The sequence below is a fragment of the Tetrao urogallus genome (assembly GCF_951394365.1).
Source record: "Tetrao urogallus genome assembly, chromosome: 2".
Taxonomy (NCBI): domain Eukaryota; kingdom Metazoa; phylum Chordata; class Aves; order Galliformes; family Phasianidae; genus Tetrao; species Tetrao urogallus.
Window position 1 is genome coordinate 37,120,532 of NC_136814.1, and position 20,924 is coordinate 37,141,455.

At 42.9% G+C, this 20,924-nt stretch overlaps 1 protein-coding gene across 1 annotated transcript in view; it reads left to right on the top strand.

Annotated features, from left to right (window-relative positions):
* Positions 1-17,734: 17,734 nt before the first annotated feature.
* NID1 (nidogen 1) overlaps positions 17,735-20,924 on the top strand; it is a gene marked incomplete at both ends in the record, with an annotated part of 35,397 nt that continues 32,207 nt past the window's right edge. The window contains one exon of the mRNA XM_079532476.1: positions 17,735-17,932. Within this exon, the coding sequence (XP_079388602.1) occupies positions 17,735-17,932 (198 nt within the window). The remainder of the gene's footprint in view (positions 17,933-20,924) is intronic.

Genomic DNA, 20,924 nt, shown 5'->3' on the forward strand with positions numbered 1-20,924 from the left:
GCCTCGCCATAAAAGGAGTTCAGTAGTACTGTTTTGGTGAAAAAGACAAGTATTATAACTGTGCTTATTAATATAATTACAGTGTATATAAGTTTGGATAATGCCTTAAAAAGATCTTCCATTGAAGCTCATCCTCCCCTAAAAACATCCACACCTAACACTTAAGACTATGTCCCAAAACCCATGCTTATGTACCGAAATATAAGTGGCTCGATTTTAAAGGTACCAAGCAAAGTCAGCTCCTGTTGACAGGAAGGGGATCTGCGGGTTCTCACTCTTTCTGTCAACTAGGTCATTTCTACTAAGGCGCCTAGGTAAGATTTGAAGACCCTTACCAGGAGGAGTCAGCACTGGGAATCCTGGATGAGTAGCCCCTGGAAGAAGTGGGATTCACAGCAGCAGGTGGCTGTGTAGGCTGGACAAAGTACAGGAACACACAGAGCGCACAGTGAGTGACAGGAAAGAGGAGTGAGGATATGAAGTGTCAAAACACTGAGAATCACGTACATATACAGATATGTTTCAGCTTGCATGGAAAGAGAATTTTATAACTTCAACATAAACAAACTTGGGCTTTGTTTTAAATTAGCACCTGCTCCTAGATCCTGCATATTGCACAGATTAAAAAAAAAAAAAAACAACAAAACTGACTCAGTCTAGATCACAGGAAGCAAAGCTGTTACTGAAGCAAGCTTGTTAGCAAAGCTATCTGTACTCATTAGGCAAAGATGGGGAAGATGGAGCCTGGACAGGAGTTTAGACAACAGGTACAACAGACAAAGTACAAAAAAATAAAAAAGTTATTTTGCTACATACTGGAAAGGTTCTGTCTCCCAGACCAGAAAAAGGTCTCCCCTACATTGATACATACTTCCTTCTATAAAAAAGGGAAAGCTTCTTCCTAGCCTTTCCCAGTTCTGCTGATAGGCTGCCATAAGCATCCATCCATCTCTACAGCCCCAGCACACGCACATTCTATCTGGGGCCAGACTTCAGTGACAATAAATTCAGCAGGTTACACACCACCCTGCTCTCAGCACAAACATTCTGACTATACTTGTGGCTAACATTGCTATGGTGGTGATGAGCCCTCTACAGCTTTTTATCAGTGACTTATAACAACAGCTTTGCCATAAGACTCTAATTTGCTAAATGAAGGTAGAGGCTTCCATAACATGCCATCAGCAAAACACCAGGATGTTCAAAATCACACACGTGTCTGAAATATACTATAAAATGTACAGAGAAGCTGGAAGATGTTTCCAGTCAACAAAGTGCTGGTTTCAATTAGTGCCCCTGTAGAGATGATTGCCCACTCATAACCCAGGAGCAGCATGTTGTAAGTGGATAAAGACAGCTGCTGCTCCCAGCCAGGAGTTGTCAAGGGACTCCTGCAAAGAGCAGTGGTCGCACAGTGTCACAGCTTTGTGTCCTTGCTGACAGTTGACCCAAACTTCATTGAGAAACTGCTTTGTAACATTACAAGAAACTTCTTCATAGGCCTACTCATGCAGCCTTCCAGCCCTTTAAAAGTTCAGCCAGCAGTTGAGGGATGTTAGGCAATTCCAAAGGATCTGTTTGCATTACTGTTTTCTTTCTAAGGGTCACTGTCCAAACAAATAAACCTGAGTGGAGCTTGAGGGTTCAAAAGGTTGATAAGCCAGTCTGTCACGCTGCCATTTGACTTGAAATGATCAAAAGTATATAACAAAGCATCTGGATTCTGCAAGTTGAAGTGTTGCTCTGCTCCTGTGCAGAGGTCTAATGCTCTTGTCTTTGATGTCACTGGGACTTAACGAACTTGCTGGTAAGACTGTGAGTGAATCATTGTGTGCTACCATGCACCCAAGGACTCCCACCATGTTGCGTGTAGAATTTAAAAGCCTTTTAGAAGGGGTTTGGCAGAAATGAACAATTCTAGGAAGTGAAGAAAAAAAAGTAATTCACATTTTGTTAGATCCTGAACCATCTTCATATTTGATTCTATACTGTGGTGTGTGGAACCGTCGAGTCATGGCCTGAATCACTGGGGAAAGGACCTGGTCAGCCCTGGGAGCACAGGTGAAGGCAATTCAGCTCTGTGACCAGAAGGGGTGGAGCCTGGCTGCACCTCTCTTAGACCTCATTTAAGGGCTGACTGCCACTAGGGAAGGATCTCTGGTTGGAGATTCCTCCTGTGTGGGGTTTTCTCTGTTAGCCTTGATCTTTGGTGACAGGTGAGTGCCTTTAGTTTTTCTTTGTAACACCTTTCCATTCTCACTAATTGCTTTGTTTTTACACTTCCTGTATTGCTGCATCAACCACGTTGATCTTTCCAATTGTAGCATGTGGTAACCCAGAGAATTTTTTCTCAGCTGCACTGGGAGGCTTTTCATCCTTTTGAGGCTTCTTGATTTCTCAGATTGTATTTCTTTCAGTACCTGGTTCCCGTGGTTTAAATTTTGAGAACAGAGTAAGGAATCTTTGAACAAGTGGAATAGAAATCTGCTGTAGATGGATTGGTCAGCCAGCTGACTGAGACTGGGAGTATTAGGATTTAGAGGAAAATAAAGATACTGTGTAATTCATGTTGATTGAATGCACCTGGCTTTACTGCAGCACTTAAACCTTCGTTCTTCAGTTTGTATCCCATACCCTTGAAGTTCACTAACTTTAATTCCCACCTCCTTCCTGTTCTGGTTAAATTACTACTTGGAAGGGCAAATTCCTCTTAAGCCTGTAGTAGTATGGCTATTAAGCTGGATGAATTTAAATGTTGTGCAAGCATACACCTTCTGCGTCAAATACTAAGGCCACTGTAATTTGGTGTGCTGTATGATAAGGTATCAGGCTTCCTGATGAGAGCTGGGGGCTACAAAACTGAGAAGAAGGGACTTTCCCTTGCAAAAGGTGAGGGGAACCTGTCTTAACTACTGGGTAGGTACCTCAGCTAGTGTCTGCTCAACACAGTACATAAATCCTGAAACAGTAACTTCTCATTTATTTCTGACTTCTGAAAACCTTATTGGATGCTTTTTGAATGCTACTGCATTGCAGAGAATGATTACTCAGGCTGCCAATGGGATACTTCCATCCTTCACTCACTGTGGGCTTATCTCCAAGTCACAGACTACGTCACCATCTTTGGGATCCAGCATCTCTGGACCATTCAACACTTAGCAATGCTGACGAAAGCCAGACAGAAGGCTGGGAACTAGTGCTCTCAAGGGAAAAAATGTCCTTGTGTTGTTAAGCTTTCTCAGTGCTGGGGCACGCTACATTTCATAATTAATCCTGACACAGACCCTCGTACTCAAAATGTATCTAAATAAAGCCCTATAATAAATCAGGATTTATTATTCTAATCTCATTTAGGTCATACAGTGGCGTACAACAGTACAAATGTGGGGTTCTAACCCTTAAGGCAGCAAACACTTGGACTGGCTTCCAATGAAATAATGCCTATGCACCAAGTGCAGGACCTCACCCTTACATACTAATCAGAGTAATTAAAGTAGCTCTAAAGCAAGAAATATGTGGTTTGATAACTTCATTTGGTACTAGACCAGAGAAACAAACTTCTAGGAGAATTAAACATGTTATTCAACTACTGGAAACCAGAAAGGGACAGATTCCATTATAGATGCATTGGAACTTTCAAGCCTTTGTTCTATGTTGGACTTCAGCCTCTATTAGCTGATTATAAACTTATTTTGGTCCCTTCTGCAGAATTCCCCATTGCACAACATGCAATAAGAGCAAACTCAATCTCATAGATGAATTCTTCATTCATTATCAGTAAGAAGTCTTAAACTCTGAAATTTCTGTCCGTGCTGTATGTTCCTTGCAGATTAACAGAAATCTCAATGTTCTGTAGATGTAAGACTAAAAAGCCCTGAAAAAGATTTCTTCCTTTTCACTGTTTAAATAGTTCTTCCCAGCCTTCGGTTTCCTGAATGCTTCTGTAACTCAGAGGCATTAAATCCTCAACAGCTGAAGTAGTATATACATCCTCCCCTCTGCTAGCCTTCAGCACTTCCTCTGCTTTAGGGTTTATCCATTCTTTGCAATCTCCCCTCCCCCCCCAGTAGGAAAGACACCTAAAAGAGGAACTACAGAAACTAGGTACTTCTCTGCAGTGGGAATTCCCTTAGATATTTCAGTTAGCTGGGTATGAGGTGACTAGGAAAGAGAGGACAGATGTGGCCTGAAAAAAAGGGGGAGATAGAGCAGTGCTAAGGATTGCTTACTCTTCTGTCTGGCATTTCCTATAACCTACAACACGTCCTGGCAGAGAACATCTTCTCTTCATAAAAGCCTTTAAAAAAGAAAAGCCTATATAAGCAAGGGTGATTTTTAGTTACAACCAACAAAGAAAATCAATTTATTTTCTTCCCTTGGTTTCTAATAATTAGACAATATGAAGCATCTGTTTCCCAGTTAACAAAGTCCCACATGTTAGAAATTATCTGTTTCAGCCTGGATTATTTGCCAGTTCAGACAGCTGGATATCAACTCTGGAAGAAAAGGACCTGAATCTTGCTCACTGCTTCTACAATTATTGCCTAAAGGGTTTTGTATTCTTTTAACCTCAGTATCCTAAAGCTGCTCTAAGGAGTGCTAACAGCCAGGTGAGCTCAGAGAGCTGTGCAATGCCAGGGAGCAGCCTCATGTTTCCTCTGCCTTTGGAGGCTGTTTTTGACAAGGGAGCCCTCTGGATTGGCACTGGAGAAACTTTTCAGCAGTAGAATTGCCCTTGGAATAGTCATCAGGACACTTTTTTTTGTTGTTGGTGGTGGTGAGAGGCCTACAGAACTTCAGCATGGCCATTCTGGGATATTAAAAAAAAAAAAAAAAAAGGGGGGGTAGGGGGGGCAGAAAATGGTAACCAGATTGGCTGGCAGCAGATGATGGAGCCTGGAATTTCAATGTGCTGTAGCTCTGCAGAGGGTAGAGAACTGTTGAACTATTGGTCAAACCTACTGCTCAGGAGTGAGTTTCTGCAGGATGAGGCTTCTTTGTTTACTAACGAATCTGTACATAAGGCATCTGTAAGGAGCTGAGAAACATGCAACTCCAGGACTGAAACCAGGGAGCAAACTGCAGTTCACAGCTGCTGTGCGTTCAGCATCTAACAGAGAAGATTTGGCCGACAGCACCCTCCTCGCTTCACGTGCATGCATCCTCTGAATGCAGTATCGCAAGCTAATAGGTACGTGCTTGTACTGTTACCCTCCTGCTGCCGGCTGACTTGCAGGACCCGCTGCCATTCACTCTTCCATGACGTTCATGCAGGAAACCTCTCCCTCCAGCAGCGCCCCAAAATGTCGACGCCAGCTCAGCGGGCCGCCAGCGCTGCGGCACCACAGCGCCCCCTAGCGACGGAGGACCGGGCTGTGACTGACGAGGACGCACCTGGGGAGCGCGGGGGGGCGTAATGCGGCCCCGAGGGCAGCTGGTGCCATTAGGGTTATCCACGTGTACGGGCAACATCTGGGGCTGTGCAGGAGCCCTGGGCCCAGAGAAGCAGTGGGCTTGCTTCTGTTCATCGCCTCAGAAGGAGTAACTAGAGTGAGACAGGTCACAGCTTCTTTTTCCTTCCTCCGTCTCAGTGTGTCCTAACAACATCTGTTTGTTTTTGTTTGGCTTTCTTTTTTTGTACTGACTTTGGAGATGCCTGCTTTCTCCGTAAAGCTCCCCTGGAAGAGATGCAGAAGCAGTTGCAGGCTTCTGCCTCGAGTTGTGTGCAGACAGGTGGGTTCCTGTCCCAACTAGCAGCCCTTCCAAGCTGGTTCTGTTGCAAAGCAGTCACCAGGATTGCCCCCCATTCTTTGCTCTGTGCACCTCTAAAGCAATTAATTTGTTCACTGGCTTTGACTCGGTGGCAGAAATTGAACTCTGCCCTGAAATCATCAAAATATATGACAAATAAAGTTGATGGGAGCAGGTTTAACTAAGTGTTGCTTTTGTTGGGGGAAGAGTGCTAAGAATATATTGTGTTTCCAAATAGAGCTAATGCTGCTCCTAACACAGTAAAAGAAAAGAGGATTGCTCCTTGCTCAATAACTGTGCACGCTATTTATATTTGTTTATACCATGACAGAACTTTGAATGCATTAGACTTGAGATGGCCCAGCTGGAAAATTTGGCTAGTGGGTGGATCAGAGCAGGGAACTGTAGAAGCATGGGGGGGAAAAAAAAAATACCCAACAGAAATGGAATACTGAAAGAAAGAGAAAAGGGGAGTTTGAAGAAGAAGAGCCTCAGATGTTATTGTAGGAACTACATTAAAGAAAATTTCTGCTTGAAGAAAGGAAGTCCCGTGAAGATCTCTAAGCTTTGGGGAGCTGTCTGTATAATTCTCATCAGTTGTTTGAAGATTCCAACATACCAGAACCTTTGCAGTTTTTTGCTTCTTTTCATAAACCTGTATTCATACGTTTGTTATATTAATTATGCATCTTTACAAAGTAATAATAATTTTACTAAATTAACTTCTTAAAACTTAGGGGATGGTGGAATTAAGGTTGTCAATGGAAGCTTGCATCAAATCCCTTTGCAAGTGCTTTTCAGTGTTACCTTCAGCACCTCTTTGCCCACAGGATCCTTGCTTCATTCAGCAATGAGAGCGGGGAGTACCACAAGTGTTCTGGGAGGAACCAGGCTGTTGGGAAGTGATATGGTTGTTAGTAGGGTACAAGATATAAGAGAAGCGTAGGTTGGAAAAATAGGGGTTTGTATAAAAGCACCTGAGGTCTTTGTGACTACAGGATATTTGGGATTCTTGGCCTGAGCATCATCTGGGGGATTTCAGTATGCAGAGGATGAGGAGAGCTGAGGAGCTTTGCTGAGAAGAGAGGGTAGAAGCAGTCCAGTACTACGTGCTGTGAAAGCAGCAGGGCCAGAATGCTTTAACAGCTGGGAAGGAGGGCAAGGAGTAGGTATTTACCCTGGACATGCTTCTGTCACCTCCAGCTGTGCTGGCTTTAGTTTATTTTGGAGCAAAATCCAGTAATATAATGGCAGATTTCCAATCCTCTTATGGAACAGACAATGTGTCCTAAAAAGACCTCAATCATTTTTGCTGTTAAAACATTTTAAGAGATGTGCTTCTGTATGTAGCTGTGTTTCCTCTGAACTCTGCCGAGCGGAGGATGTTTCATTGGAACTGCTGCCTTTTATTTTTCACATCTTGATGGCTCAGATTTAAAAAATAAAGTAAATCTTAAGTAAACATAATATTCATTTGATTAATGAATGTAAAAACATACACAGTTTCAAAATACCTTAATGCATGAAACCAAGCAGCTGAATTTGAGTCTGATTAATGTGTATGGAATATTCTGAGATGTGTGTCGTCTCATAGTCAGACTGAGAGAAATTCATTAAAGATATCCTCACTGGGAGGGATAACTGAGCAAGTTAAAATTTAAGTTACTTTAGTGAGCTACATTTTTAGCTACTACTTTTTTTTTTTTTCTCCAAACCTGGGCACATATGGCGGCTTGGGCTGTTCTCTACCAATACACGACTCTCCTGAAAAATCACAGAGCTTCAAAGCTTTCTGGAGCTTTTTCATGCTTTCCCCCCCCCATCGTCACCTGTGGTTTTTTTTATTGTATATGTCCATGTGACTAAAGATTTTCTATAGCTGTGCAAAATGAGTTTTTAATAATTTTCAGTAATTTAGGCTGATTTTCAAAGAAGAAACAAGATGATGTGTGCTGGACGTGGCTAAGCACAGTGAGTTGCTGTTTACTTTCGGGTCAAATGAAAGAACACTAAAGTTAACTCTTAAGCCTGTCTTCCTTATGCACAGTAAGGAGAGCAGTTGCTTAGGTTGTCTTATTTTTACTGGAATTTTATGTATATCAAATGGCCTGAAATCCCACGGAAGGAAAAATGATGATGATGAGGAAAAGTTAAATAGGTTATTGCAAACTTCTAAATGAAGTTGTTACTCTAAGCGCTATTTAGCTTAGCTATTTATTCGACTTTTTGGGGAATGTACCCTCTTCATGTATGGAGCAGAGTTGATACTACTTAATAACTCTCTAGCTCTGTGCTTGTTCTGTGCTTGACCGATCACATCGCTGCTCTTGCTTTTGACAAAACCCACGTCTGTAGCGACTGGAGGCAGCTGCAGACCACGCACAGAGGGACTGCTCGATCGGTATGCTGAGTAAAAATCTCTCTTTCTGTAAAAGTAATAGAACTGGTCTAGCAGCGGCTCCCACCGGCTCGTTTGCTGCATTTACGGCAGAGACCAGCGGAGGGTGCTGCTGCTGCTTCCTTGTCCCCGTTGCGGCAGCAAAAAGTTGGTAGGAATCGGTCGTTTGTCTGACTTTCTGTGTGTAAGGCTTGGAAACATCAGCCCCTGGACTCGATCTGTTAATTGTTTGCATTTGTCTGGGCTGTTTCTGTGCTCAAGTATATCTGCAGAGCTGCTGAATGGAGGTTTACCTCTTATAGCATAAACTTGGCTGCATGGATGCATCCTTTGTGGTGAGATTTGCTTCCTTTGTGCTGGTTGTAGCTGCTTGGCTGTTCTCAAGCAATCCTATGCCAACTCAGAAAAGTCACTTTTTAGAGGTTTCAAGATATGCAGTATTAAGTTTCCCCTACTGTAGCTCATGCATATTGAAGAGCATTTGCTTGGAGCCCTAATGGTTGACTTCACAGTTGTGGGTCCTCTGATGGGAAAATCATCTGGAGCCCTCAGTGTCTGCTTCATTATATCTTTGATTGGAGAGAAATGCAGTTTGAGTTCCTGCAGTGCTGAGTGCTGTTTAACATTCACTGAGTGGATTCTGAAGACAGAAAAAAAGTTACATGAAACTACATGAAGCAAAAGTCAGTCTCAGCAAGAAGTAACTCTAAAGCACGCAGCTTAAGCCTCCTATGTGCTGCTCTGTCTTTTTGTTTGGCTCTAACTTGACCCAGTTTTTGCTCTTTGAATGGCACCAGTGCCTTTCTTGTGTCTAAGGAATCAGGGACACCTGCCCTTTTCTTTCCTTAAACCCTTGTCCTTGTACCTGGCTGGCAGCATTTCTCCCTTCATGGCCAAAGGTGCTCATTTTGATAATTCACTCTCCTTGCTGAAGATAAGTGAGATATTCAGAGAAGAGATATGTTAGTGGTTGGCTGGGTGGCTTGTTTTTTATTGGGGGTGGGGGGGAGGAGGAAGGAGGGAGATGTTTCATGCAGGGTTCAAAGACCAGCAAAACACTGGGAGTCTTTGAGTAGCTCTGGGAATTTGTGCAGACTTGAGTGGCCCACATTTTTCTTCTGCTTGCTGTTGTTGTGTGATCAGCCCTCTTAGAGTGAATAGAGTAATTTGCATGCACAAATTCTGGCAATGTCAGGATTTGGTTTTGGATCCTCTGACTTACATGGTGAAGGTCCTCTTTCCCACCATTCTAGTCCATCCTCATTTGACTCTTCTTCAAAATCCTCTCTTTTCCCACCCTGATTCATTCCTTCTCCATTGAAAAAAGGCGTCCTTAATGTCAGGAGTGACAGGCTTACTCTTCCCAGCTCCACCACACTAGCAACTGCTCATTGCATCTGGCTCTGGTGCTGGGACAGTAACCCAGTAAGTGCTCAGCCACGCTGCTGAGGCAATGCATGTGAGATCTGGGGCTGCTGCTACCAGAGGGGAAAAGCACCTTTAGCAAAGATGAACTCTTTGGAAATGGCAGAGGTCTTGGTGATTTGATGGGGATTTCTGCTGAAGTCAGAAACTGAGAGAATGCTACACTGCAGGAAATGTTCAAAACCCTTAGAAAATAGAACAAAAAAGTTAGTGGCAGTGAAATAATAAGAGTAGTGTACTTTTACATTCTTCTGTGAGTGTAACGCATAAGAGAGATAAATACAAGGACTGAGGTTGCAAACGTTCAGGCAGGAGTATTCCCAGGCTTTTGAGAACACTCAGATAAAATGTGCAGGGCATTCTGGTGGGTATGTGAAAGTGAGTGTCAGCAAACAAGAACATGAAGTTGGGCTTGCTTATAATTGTCCATGTGAAATGTTCTTGATGTCAAGGTGCTATTTGGGAGAGAATCGTTCCAAGCAGAAGCTTCTCTCTAATGCTTCTGTATTTGTGCTCTGTTGTTTTTGGACAGCTGGGTGTTTGAGAAATACTGTGCTGTTGGAGGGGAGATGTGCTGCTGCTGTTGTGTGAAGTCAGCCTGTTTGTTTTACTTCACTCTGAAACATATTTCCTGTGTTCAAAGTTATGGCACAATTCGTAATGATCAGAAACAGCTTGTAGATATTTAAGACCAGCTTTTTAATTCTGCCTCACAAAACAGGAGCTGCTGCAAATATTCTGTCTTTCTATGCTTACTGAATTGTAATTTATGATATGCCCCTCTCGTCAGGCTGTCAGCTAGCAACACAGTTACATATTCACCTTAAAAAAAAAAAAAGCTGTCTCTATATTCTACTTGTGATTTATTTGCTCATGCAGTCTGCTATGCGGTAGCTCCCTAAATATGTTAAACTGGTGAGCTCTCCTGAGGTTGCTGGGTTTTGGATGCCTGCAGAGAGAGTTATTGGTTCAAAGTAGCATTTGCCTTGGGAAGAAACACGATCTGCTTTGCTTCTGAAAGCTGCTTCTGGTGTCAGGAAACCTCTGCTGAGTTTCCTGTCTGTCTTCTGGTTTGCCAGGTGGACCAGCTGTGTTCCTTTGGCGCTTTCATTTTTCTATTTGTGGAGTAATACTGTTCCTTAGGTCAAAGAGAGAGGTTCTTAAACTTGACGCAGTAATCATGATAAGTTCTTTCACTATAAAACTGTGATTGCTGTATGAAAATCTGCTTTGAGTTGAGCTCTGCTGCAGGGAATAAGCTGCAGCAAACACTGACGTTTTTGGATGAGGAAAAGTCCAGTGCCGCATACTTCAATGACTGAATTGTACTTACTAACATGGAAGAAGCAGAGGGCAGTAGATTTCCCTCAGGAAGAGCACAATGTATTTGTTTGTTCAAAGGCTGTGGCTCTTTCTTTAGGACTTAGATTCTCTGCTCAGAGGATAAAAACATAAGTACCAGTATCCACAAAAACCAGTCTTTTTATAAATTAAAATGTATCTCATAGAACATACTTTTTTCCCACCACATTGTTGGTTTTATTAATAATGTTTCCAAGTATTTTCAGACTGTTAAAGCTGTGTATGCATGCTGAATATGGGTCTCTACATGGCCATTTCATATAGCACTTAATAGCTTTGAAGATGCGTGGGACTGCTGTATCAGATCGTTGTTTAAAGGGATGAGGGCATTAAATGTATCTTATGCACTTATAAAAGATAATGTATTTAATGAGAAAGCAGAGAATTAAGGACCAGATTTAGATTGTCTTATTTAAAATAATACTTCCCTAAATCGTTCCCTTTATTTTAGTGCCCTTACTCATAAGTAAGAATAACCCATACTGGCAGGACTGGGGTTTGAAAGATTTGTGGTGCTGGAAAACATTCAAATGTTTTTCAGGCAGGAAGTTTAAGAGAATCATAAAAGATTTTGCAATTAAGGGAAGAGGCACATGAGTTTCTCTGAGAAAAAACTCAAGGAATGAGAACTGGTCAATGAGCCATGAAGTGGGTCAGCCCTGGGTTCCCCAAAGATTTATAAAAGCCTGCTCTGGAAAAAGACTGGGAAGGAAGCTGGGAGAGACATAGTGGTATGCAGCAGAAGGCTGCTGAGGGGGAAAGGTAGAAGAGGAGGATGTCATGATTGGTTCAGAGAGCTCATGGGGCTTTAAGAACCAGGGAAGACATGGCAGTTTTGTGCTGTAACTAGACGACTGGTGTGTAATGCTTTGCTTTATTTTTGACACCATGTTCTGAGGAAAAAAAAAACAACAACAACAACAAAATATTTTGTCGTGTGTCTTAGAGCTACTGTAACCCAGCAGATATCCCAGGCTAAGGGCTGCCTAGTGTGGACACAGCCAGCAAAGTCTAGGGGTTAGCCTAAGCTTTGTTGTGTCCACACTGTTTGGACACAACCAACCCTTGCCTGAGGAGTCACACCCCATCCTTCTTCTAATTGGGAGTATGGGCTGCAAGCACACACTGCTCTCAGCAGCCTTTTGCTGGAAGAGCTCTTACTCTTGCTCCTGTCCCATCACTTCTTCAATGAATAAGTTATCTCATCAACCTTGCAGTTTGCAAATGCTGCCTCTTTTCTCACAGGCAGTGTGCTTGTTTCTGTGCAGAGTTGCTTAATGCAGATCCGCGTGTTGTTTTTTTTTTTTTTTTTTTGCTGTTCTGTGACAAAGCTAGAGTGCTACATGTTAGGCTAAAGCTCTCAACTATGTTTGGGAAGAAGGGAGTGGGCCACTGTTTACATTAGTCTGCAGTTTCCAAGTGAAGTGAACAGCAGTGTATGTCCTTAGGTTGGGAAGAATAAATAGCTGTAATTCATGGAACTACTCCTATTTTCAGGGGTCTGGACTGTTTCAGGCTTTATACAGTTTATAAAAAGAAAAAAAAAAAAGAAGTATTTTTTCAGCATTATAGGTGAAATGCATGATATGTTGCAGCCGACTATAGGTATTATATTCAACTGATTTAAAATGTTGTATCTTTATGCACACAAATTAGAATTTTAGATTAAAAATATACAGTAAATTCTTGATACTACTTATGAAGAAGTTGCTTGTAAGTTCAGTATCTAGTGTACAGTCTAGCCAAGCATGGATGAACACTTCTCCATCTGTGTTGGGCTTTCTCACTTCCTCACCTATCTTTACATGTGAAGATAACTACAATCCAGTGTTGAGACTTAGCACATTTAGCACCTCATTCTTATTAAGGGCAAAGTATTTCTTCCCTCAACCATTCTTGCTCTGTTGTCTGTTTGTTGGTTGTTTTTTTTTTTTTAATGATTCAAACTGTTGGCTTTTGCTGTACCAAGGCACCATTTATTCTCAGGGAAAATTGGTTTCAGTTTTATTCACAACTGCTCAAGGTAACATGTCCTCCCTGCTGAGGTTTTGCTGCCATAGGCAATGGATTCCACTGCTAAACAAGTTTCAGAAAGAAGCCCTCTTCCTTCTGAAAGGGATCACCAGGTCGTGGTAGAGAAGAATGAATTATATTTCGTTTTTAACTTGTCATGATTATTTAGACTCACTTGAGAAATCATGTACTCTTATAATAGCTTGGCTGCTAGGAGAAACTGTGCCTGAGTGTCTGACTTTACTAGCACTTCTGAATGTTCATAGAGAAGCTAAGGCTGACCTTCTGTACTAACCATTTGTCAATGAATTTCCAGCCTTTGCCAGCAACAGAGCAGTACTTGGCCTCTCTTTCCTTCTTGCTTGCCATCTAGAAGCTCTGCTGCAGGGAACTCATGCCACTCCTTTTTTTGTGTTCTACATTCAACTGAAATTCATGTTCACTGCAGTGAAAGTAAATGCTCAAGTAAAATACAAGAATATAAAATTTAGCAATGCTAAATTTGTTTGGATGCAAGTTTAAATCTGAAGTGATGGCTTAACAAGAAACGCATTAAGTACTATGCCATCACTAGACTACAAGGAGGTGAATTTTCTCTGTGTTCACTGTTTCTGCTCTGAAGCATGCATGGCAAGATCTGTACAAGACCAGGTTATTATTCCTTTGGTTTCAGAGTAGTCAGGAGATAAAGGATACCTTTTCCGTATCTGCCTTCCTGTCCATTCAAATTGCTTTTCCACATCCCATTCCCATTGTTTAAAAACAATGTTCATATTGTAATCATTTAGTTGCATGTGTAAGAAACTGGTCATACATTTTGTCTTCCTGACTCCTGTGCGTTTTAACAAACTTGAGGTCATTTCTTAGTGTCTGTTTGGAGTCTTTTTGCACAAAGCTCGCCTTCTAGATAATGACAGAATGGTAAGACTTGGAATAGTTAGTGCTGCGCTCAAAATTTAAATAGAAGGCTAACTAGGTACCTTTCTTTCCTATTCTAACTCTGTTACTACAAAAATTGCTGTGTTTTTCCTGGATTAGAAGCTCCATTCTTCTGTCAACGGGCTTTAGGATACCAGAAGGATATTTTGATAAAATATCAAAAAGGAAGCAATAAAAACGGTCATGTTTTCCATGTGGCTACATGACAGATAGGAGAACAGAGGCTATTTTTATCTACCCCATTTCTTTATATTAATATTTTCTCTATTTCATTTTCCATCTCCTTTTTTCAACATTATAGGCTGAGATGAAGAAAAGTGTTCACACACTTCTGTGAGTGTAACCTCATGGGTAACCCTGGAAATGTGTTCCCTCCAAGCAGATGGCTTAGGAAGGGGCTTGAGAACCAGTATTTCTCCCAAGCTTCTTCCCCCACTGTGCACAGCTACTCATCTGTGACTGCTATGCGTTGCTACATCCCAGCAGTCTCTCTACTGATCAGGTCACTGGCCAACTGTCACACATCCCCACTGCTGCCCTGCTGCTCTCCAGAACAGGATGTGCATTCCCAAGGAAGATTTATTGCCCTGCAAGATCTCCCAGTGAGAGAAAATGAAGGCACTTGATGATCTTTTGTACCCTGCACTGATGTAGAGAGTTGCATTTAATATTGCTCATCGTGTGCATCTCTTCTCGAGCTTCTAACAGAGCTTCAGAATTAGTCTCTTTCTGTTTTGCTGGAAAACATATATATATAAAACATATATGTATATATATATATTTAGAAATTGCTCCTAAATCTTGTCATCCCCACAATGATATAGGCTCATTTAGACTTGCAGAGGGAATCTCATGATCTCCCACTCCAGTGAACAGCAACTATGAAGTGCCAAGGCAGTCATTTAAATTCATGATGCTCACTTTGCCATCTTCCTGCAAGCCTTGCCTTTGTTTGTGACCTGATTCTTATGACCTTTCCTCTTAAAAATGTTCCTTTTCAGCAGACCTCAATCCTGTTCTTTCCTGAAATGATCACAAACGGTCAATTCCTTCCAGTTTAGTTCTTAATGGTTACTCTGTCTTTTGATGATCCCTGCACTAGAATCCTTCCTCATCTTTGAACAGCTGATGATCACCATGAGGACCCTGGTCACTGCATTCCTTCTTCCAGTCAAGCTAGCACAGAGGATTCTCTGGCACCCCTTTTCTGTTGACAGATCCTGGGAGGAGGTTGGGGTGGTGTTATCTGCAATCTTCTTTTCCACATCTCCTTACGTGTAGGCAGTAGAACCTTTCAAATATGTGTGTGCATAGCTGCGAGCTATTGCAGTGCTACACCAACATAGAAACTCGATTAAAAATCTGTTGGGCTGCCTCATTCCAGGATCAAATATAGAATTATTCATGACAGTATATTTTTAGTTTTTGCAATGAATTAGTCTGGCTATGGTCTATTCAAAACTTCCTGTCATTCTGCTTCCACTATGCTTGATCTCTGATTCTCCTGAAAATAGATCCTATGGTAAGGAAATGTCTTCTGCTATTTGGTTTCATGCTTTCTTTTAGTTATTTTGATCCCTGCTTATCTGTACTCCCCACAACTTACTGATGCAGTTCCTCCCCGATGCAGCACCCTTCGAATACTTGAATGAAAGATACTTCATATCTTTGGGAGAGAGAAATCAAATCTTTTCCCCATTATTGTCCAGCCAAGTGCACAACTCTGTTCTTTAATGATATCACTCCCTCAGATCCCCTAATCTTTTAAAATATTCCGCTTCAAACTGTGTTCAGTAGTGCACCTTCTATGAGATCTCTGATCTCCCAAGCAATCTCTGGAAAGCTGGTGTTGTCACATCATTTTAGAAAAGGTCGCTTCTATCTGAGTAACTCGATAAAAGCTGCTCATATACTGTGCAGGATCTCACTGGCTGCTCTGAGAGCCACACTGCTTTGTAAACAGCTGCTAGGTCTAATTCGTGAGCCACTGAAAATGCAATATTATTGGCATTTAAGAGCTGTGTTTTGGAAGATTTTGCATGATGGATATTCTGGTGATGCTAAAAAGGACAACTTAAACAAAATAGTTTTTAGTCTTGAGAGCTGACAGTTCTCATCACTCATCACTGTGGGAGATGCATACGCAGTAAACTTACTCAACAGAAATGCTGCATTCCTCCACTTAACCTAAAAATAGACCAAACAGTCTCAATATACTGACTCACAAACAAGGGATTTGCCTTATCATAGCTCTCACTCTGTTTTAAATGCCCAGACAGTTAACTCCACAGCCTTCAAATCCATTTCAGATTTGCTACAAATCTGTTTTTCCAGTAGTTTTTACCCTCCAAATTCTGGACATTACATTAAGGAACCATATGCATCTGGCAGGAAGACTTCACCCTCAGATTTTCCTTTCTATGCTTTGATGTTCCTCTGGCTCAAGTTAAGTTTTGTATTGAGGAAGAGTGGAGTTGAGGCTCAATGGAAGTTATGTTTATATGTTTTGAGAATATATATAGAAGGTACTGGAAATGTTATAGGGTTTGATTTAGACTTTCTCTTAGCTATAAAGCTGCACTGCACAAGCACAGCTTGCCCTTAACTCCTGGCCCTTAGCCAGGTATCCCCAAATCCACCAGTTACAAATGGATAAGCTGTGAATACACGGAGGGAGGCTGTAGGTGAAAGTACAGTGTGAACTGGCTGGTGAGGAGAGAAAGGAGGCTTCTCGTCATCCAAGAGCATTGGGCAATGTCTCTCAGCAGCTCCTTCATGAAATACAGCCACACACTGTTGCCAATGATGATGAAGAAACATTCTGTGGGAATGTCACAGCATACACTTTTTACAAGATATATTCCTTAAATGCTGCTGTTTTCTAGAGATGTCTTTGCTTGAGAGTTTTGGAAAAATGTATGAAATTCATCCATTTTCTGTTGATTCTGGGTGTTTCTTGAGAGCAGGACGAGACTGTGAAACAGGCATGGAGTTTATTTCAATGCCCCATACCTCTTTTCTGTACAACTCCTGTCATCAGTGAATTTTCATTTACAGAATGGAGACTTCATTTACATTCTGGAAGATGCTGAAAGGAGACTTTATCAGTCCCTACAACACCCTGAAAGGTGGTTGTAGTGAGGTAGTGGTCAGAATCCTATCCCAAGGAATAAGCGATAGGATGAGAGGCAAAGGCCTCGAGTTGCACTGGGGAAGATTTGGGTTGGATCTTAGGAAATGTTTTTCCTCAGAAAGTGTGGTGAGGGATTGGAACGGGCTGCCCAGGGAGGTGGTGGAGTCACCATCCATGGAGGTGTTCAGGAAACATATAGATGTGGCCCTGATGGATGTGGTTGGTGGCCCATTAGTGGGGATGGGTTGATGATCGGACTCGGTGATCTTACTGCTCTCTTCTGACCGTGTTAATGATTCTGTGACTGCTTTGTGAGTTTTATTTTACAGCTGGATGAAGCTCTGGCATGGATGAGGTTAATTTACAAAACACTTTTCTGTGCATTTCTTTGTTTCCTTCTGATAGTGAGCAGATAGTGTCAAGGTGATTCCAGAAAGTGGTGCGGGGATTCCTAGTTTTGCTTCACATCGAGTTATTAACTTGTTCCGCTTCAGTATGTCAGCTATTCCAAAGCAACCCCACCAGCGAGGGGACGGGGTCGAAGCGCTGGAACTTCGTCAGACCGCCGCATCACTCACCGACCTCCTTAGACCCTGCCCCTCTGGGCCTCGTGGGGTCCCGGGGCTGCTCTCCCCTCTCAGAACCGCCCTTGGCCCGCCCCCTGTCCGCACTTATAGCGGCGGGGCCGCGCCGCCGTGTCGGGAGCCGTCAGGATGGGCTTCGGACCGCGCTGTTCGCCATGCGCACTGCTGGCTTTGGCGCTGCCTTTGGCGCTGCCCGCGGAGCTCCTGCTGCCGCACGGCGCCGATCGCGGGGATGCGGCGCTGGAGCCCGGCGACGACGCGCGCTCGGCTGCGCTGGAGCTGGGCACGGCGCTGCGCTTCTACGGCGCCGCCGTCCGCTCCCTCTACGTGAGTGCGGAGGGGGGGGAGAGGGGGGCTGAGCCGTTGGCTGCGGGGTACCGAGCGCTCGCTGCCTCTCGCTGTAGCCCCGGCGCGGGCGGCGACGGTCCGCTGAGCGACGCGCGCGGTTCCCGTCCAGGACGAGCGCCGTCCGCAGGCACGCTCCGTGCGGCCGGCATCTCGTGCTTCGAGCACGCCGAGGTCGCTGAGCTACCGCAGCTGCTCGCAGCCCCAGCGCGGAGGGAGAACCGTAGGCTGCAAGCGGACCCCGTCGCGCGCCCGCACGGCAGCGCTGTGGTGCGCGAGGGGCTCGCGGAGGCGTCGGCTCCTGAGGGCGGGGTTGAAAGCGTTGGCTACAGTGAAGCGAGGCCGATGGTTGGGACCGATCCTAATGGACGTGTTTGAGAAAGTCGGCACTTTTCAGTTCCCGTGCTTGCAAAGTGCAAGACCCCCACGTGGCCGCGGTCATTCAAGGTTGGGTGTAGTTCCCACGTGCTCGAGTCTGTGCCGAAAGATTGAAGGACTCAGGCTGTGCCTCTGTCTGAAGTGGGTGCTGTGACTTGAGGCTGGTGGTGAAGATGAAGGGTGGACATGTGAGGGGTGTCCGGCCTCCAGTTTGTCCCCGAGTTCATGGCCTTGCCTGCCAGGCTCTTGGCTGGGTCATTGATTATCCAGCTCACATGGATATGCTCTTTTCAAGGCACAGACGTGTTCTTGGAAGGTAGGGGAGCGACCTGCGTGTCAGGCATTGAGATAATAGCAGTGATATGTCAGATAAACAACAGAGGGGGGACAGAGCTCCCAAAGAGCAGCATGTTGGGTAACACCACTGGGTTTCCTCAGCTTGATGATCTCGGTATGGGCCTGTGGTGTGCCCAGGGATTTTGGATTGGAACAATGTGGGAGCAGAGGCCATTCCAGAATCAGCTTTTGGGCCCTTTTAGCATGATTGCTTGGGCACATCTGATCAGCAGAGGTGTTTTAGCATCAGTCTGCGTGCTATCAGGAGGCTTTTATCTCATGTTTAATCTGTCACAAGTGTTGCTCAGTGGAAGCACAGAAGAAAATGTATGGGGTGGAGAAAGGAGTCTGCATGTCATGAAAGGTACTGAGCAGCCTTACGTGCACCTCCAGAGAGCACAGTTTTATTATATGCTGGCAGTGAGTGCTTACTGAGCTCTGTGATGTTATTCAGTAAGCAGAATTTTCTCAAGGGTTTCCAGCAGTCAGTGAATATTACCAAGTTCATAAATTAAAGCATGGTATAAAATGCATATATACAGTACACAAAAGATGTTTTTCATAAGCTTTTGAGTTTTCAGGATGAAGTACATATTTCTGTGCGATTCTGCACGATAAAATCATGCTTGTTTTTTACAACTTTCATTTTCATTTGGTTGAAAACATTCATGGATTATTGGATTCTCCCTATTTTCCCAGCAGCTGGGGAGCTAGGCTGTTACCTCTACATGCAGATAAAAAGGCAAAGACCTCTGAGGAACAATTGTTTGTTATCAATGTGTCATAAAATCCCCAGCAGCGAAGCTCTTTTCATGGCAGGCAGAGAGAATGTTTATTTAACATAAGTTGAAACACGAGACTTTCACATACTCTATTTTTCTATGAAAGCTCTATATGCTGAATCCTATTGCTAGCCCATTCTGACCTATTTGTTTTTATAACACACTTCTGTTCAGACTTTTCCAGTTCACAGTGGAGCTCACAGCTGTGGAAAAGCTGAAAGACTGGAAGTGACTTCTTTTTAGGGAGGAATCAGAGTCCATTAAGTCAAGCTTGGTGCAATTTGTTAATTGTTAATTTTTGAGTTGCTTAAGTTAATCATTAGTCATGTTTTAATTAGAAAGTTTTACTGATTTAAATCTGCTGACCCTGCTTTATATGAATAAATTCAATTGCTAAGCTCTTTATTTTTTTATTTTTTTCCTCAGAAGTATTCATATCCTTAAAAAGCCTCCTAACTGGACAGGGAAAAAATGCCATTTGTCTGAAACTTTTTTTGCTACCCACTTTTTCTTTCGGTAGAAGTAGTTCATTGCTTCTTATGTCCTTCTCCTCACTTAATTTCTCAAGATAGGACTGTGATAGACTGTGTAATTTGTTCTACAGATTATGAACGTATGTCAGCTATGCATGTAATCCAGAAGTTTAACATGCTAAAAATAAATCTGTGTTAGTTCCTGTCCATTCAAACAGAATTATACCCTAAAAGGAAAGATGTGCTCTACAGCTGGCCTTTAGAAAATGCCCACCTGGTGCCTTTTTTTTTCCCCTTTTCCCATTGATGAGAATGATCAGAGAATCACAGAACAGGTGGGTTGGAGGAGACCTCTGGGGATCAATGAGTCCAGCCCCCTGCCAAAGCAGCTTCCCCACAGCAGGTTGCAATCATGCTTTAATAAAATCCAGTGTTTATTCTAAATTACCTCTCTGCGTTTTGGGGTTCATGCTTTAACGTATCAGTGTGAGCTTCAAAGAAATGAAGTTAAATCATGCAATTTGCTCTCATATTGCAAATATGTATGTACTGCTAAATGCAAAAACTAAAAACATTTTTTAGTTATGATGAATGTTCTTTCTCTACATTCAGATCTCTTCACAAAGTGCTCAGCCAGTGTATTTATTTTCATCTAATAGCTTGCAAATGTTTTCTTGGTGATAGAGTGCTAGCAACCAAACATTCTCCTTAACGTTTAGACCTGAACCATCTCTCATTTATAAAGTAGAAACACAAAATGAGAATGGCTAGTATTTTTGTTTCCACTGCATTAAATTACTTAATACTTAATTAATTAATACTTAATTTCAGTTTTCTAGCACAGTAGGAAATAGTCAGAAGTGTACCCCCAAAGGATGAAAAGAGGAAGACCAAACCTTAGGTCATTTCTCATGATCTCTATTTTGTTCAGTGACATTAACTAGTCCGGATTGTATTTTCCCTTAATGTTACTTTAAATGCCACTGTACATGGGGGACCATGCAG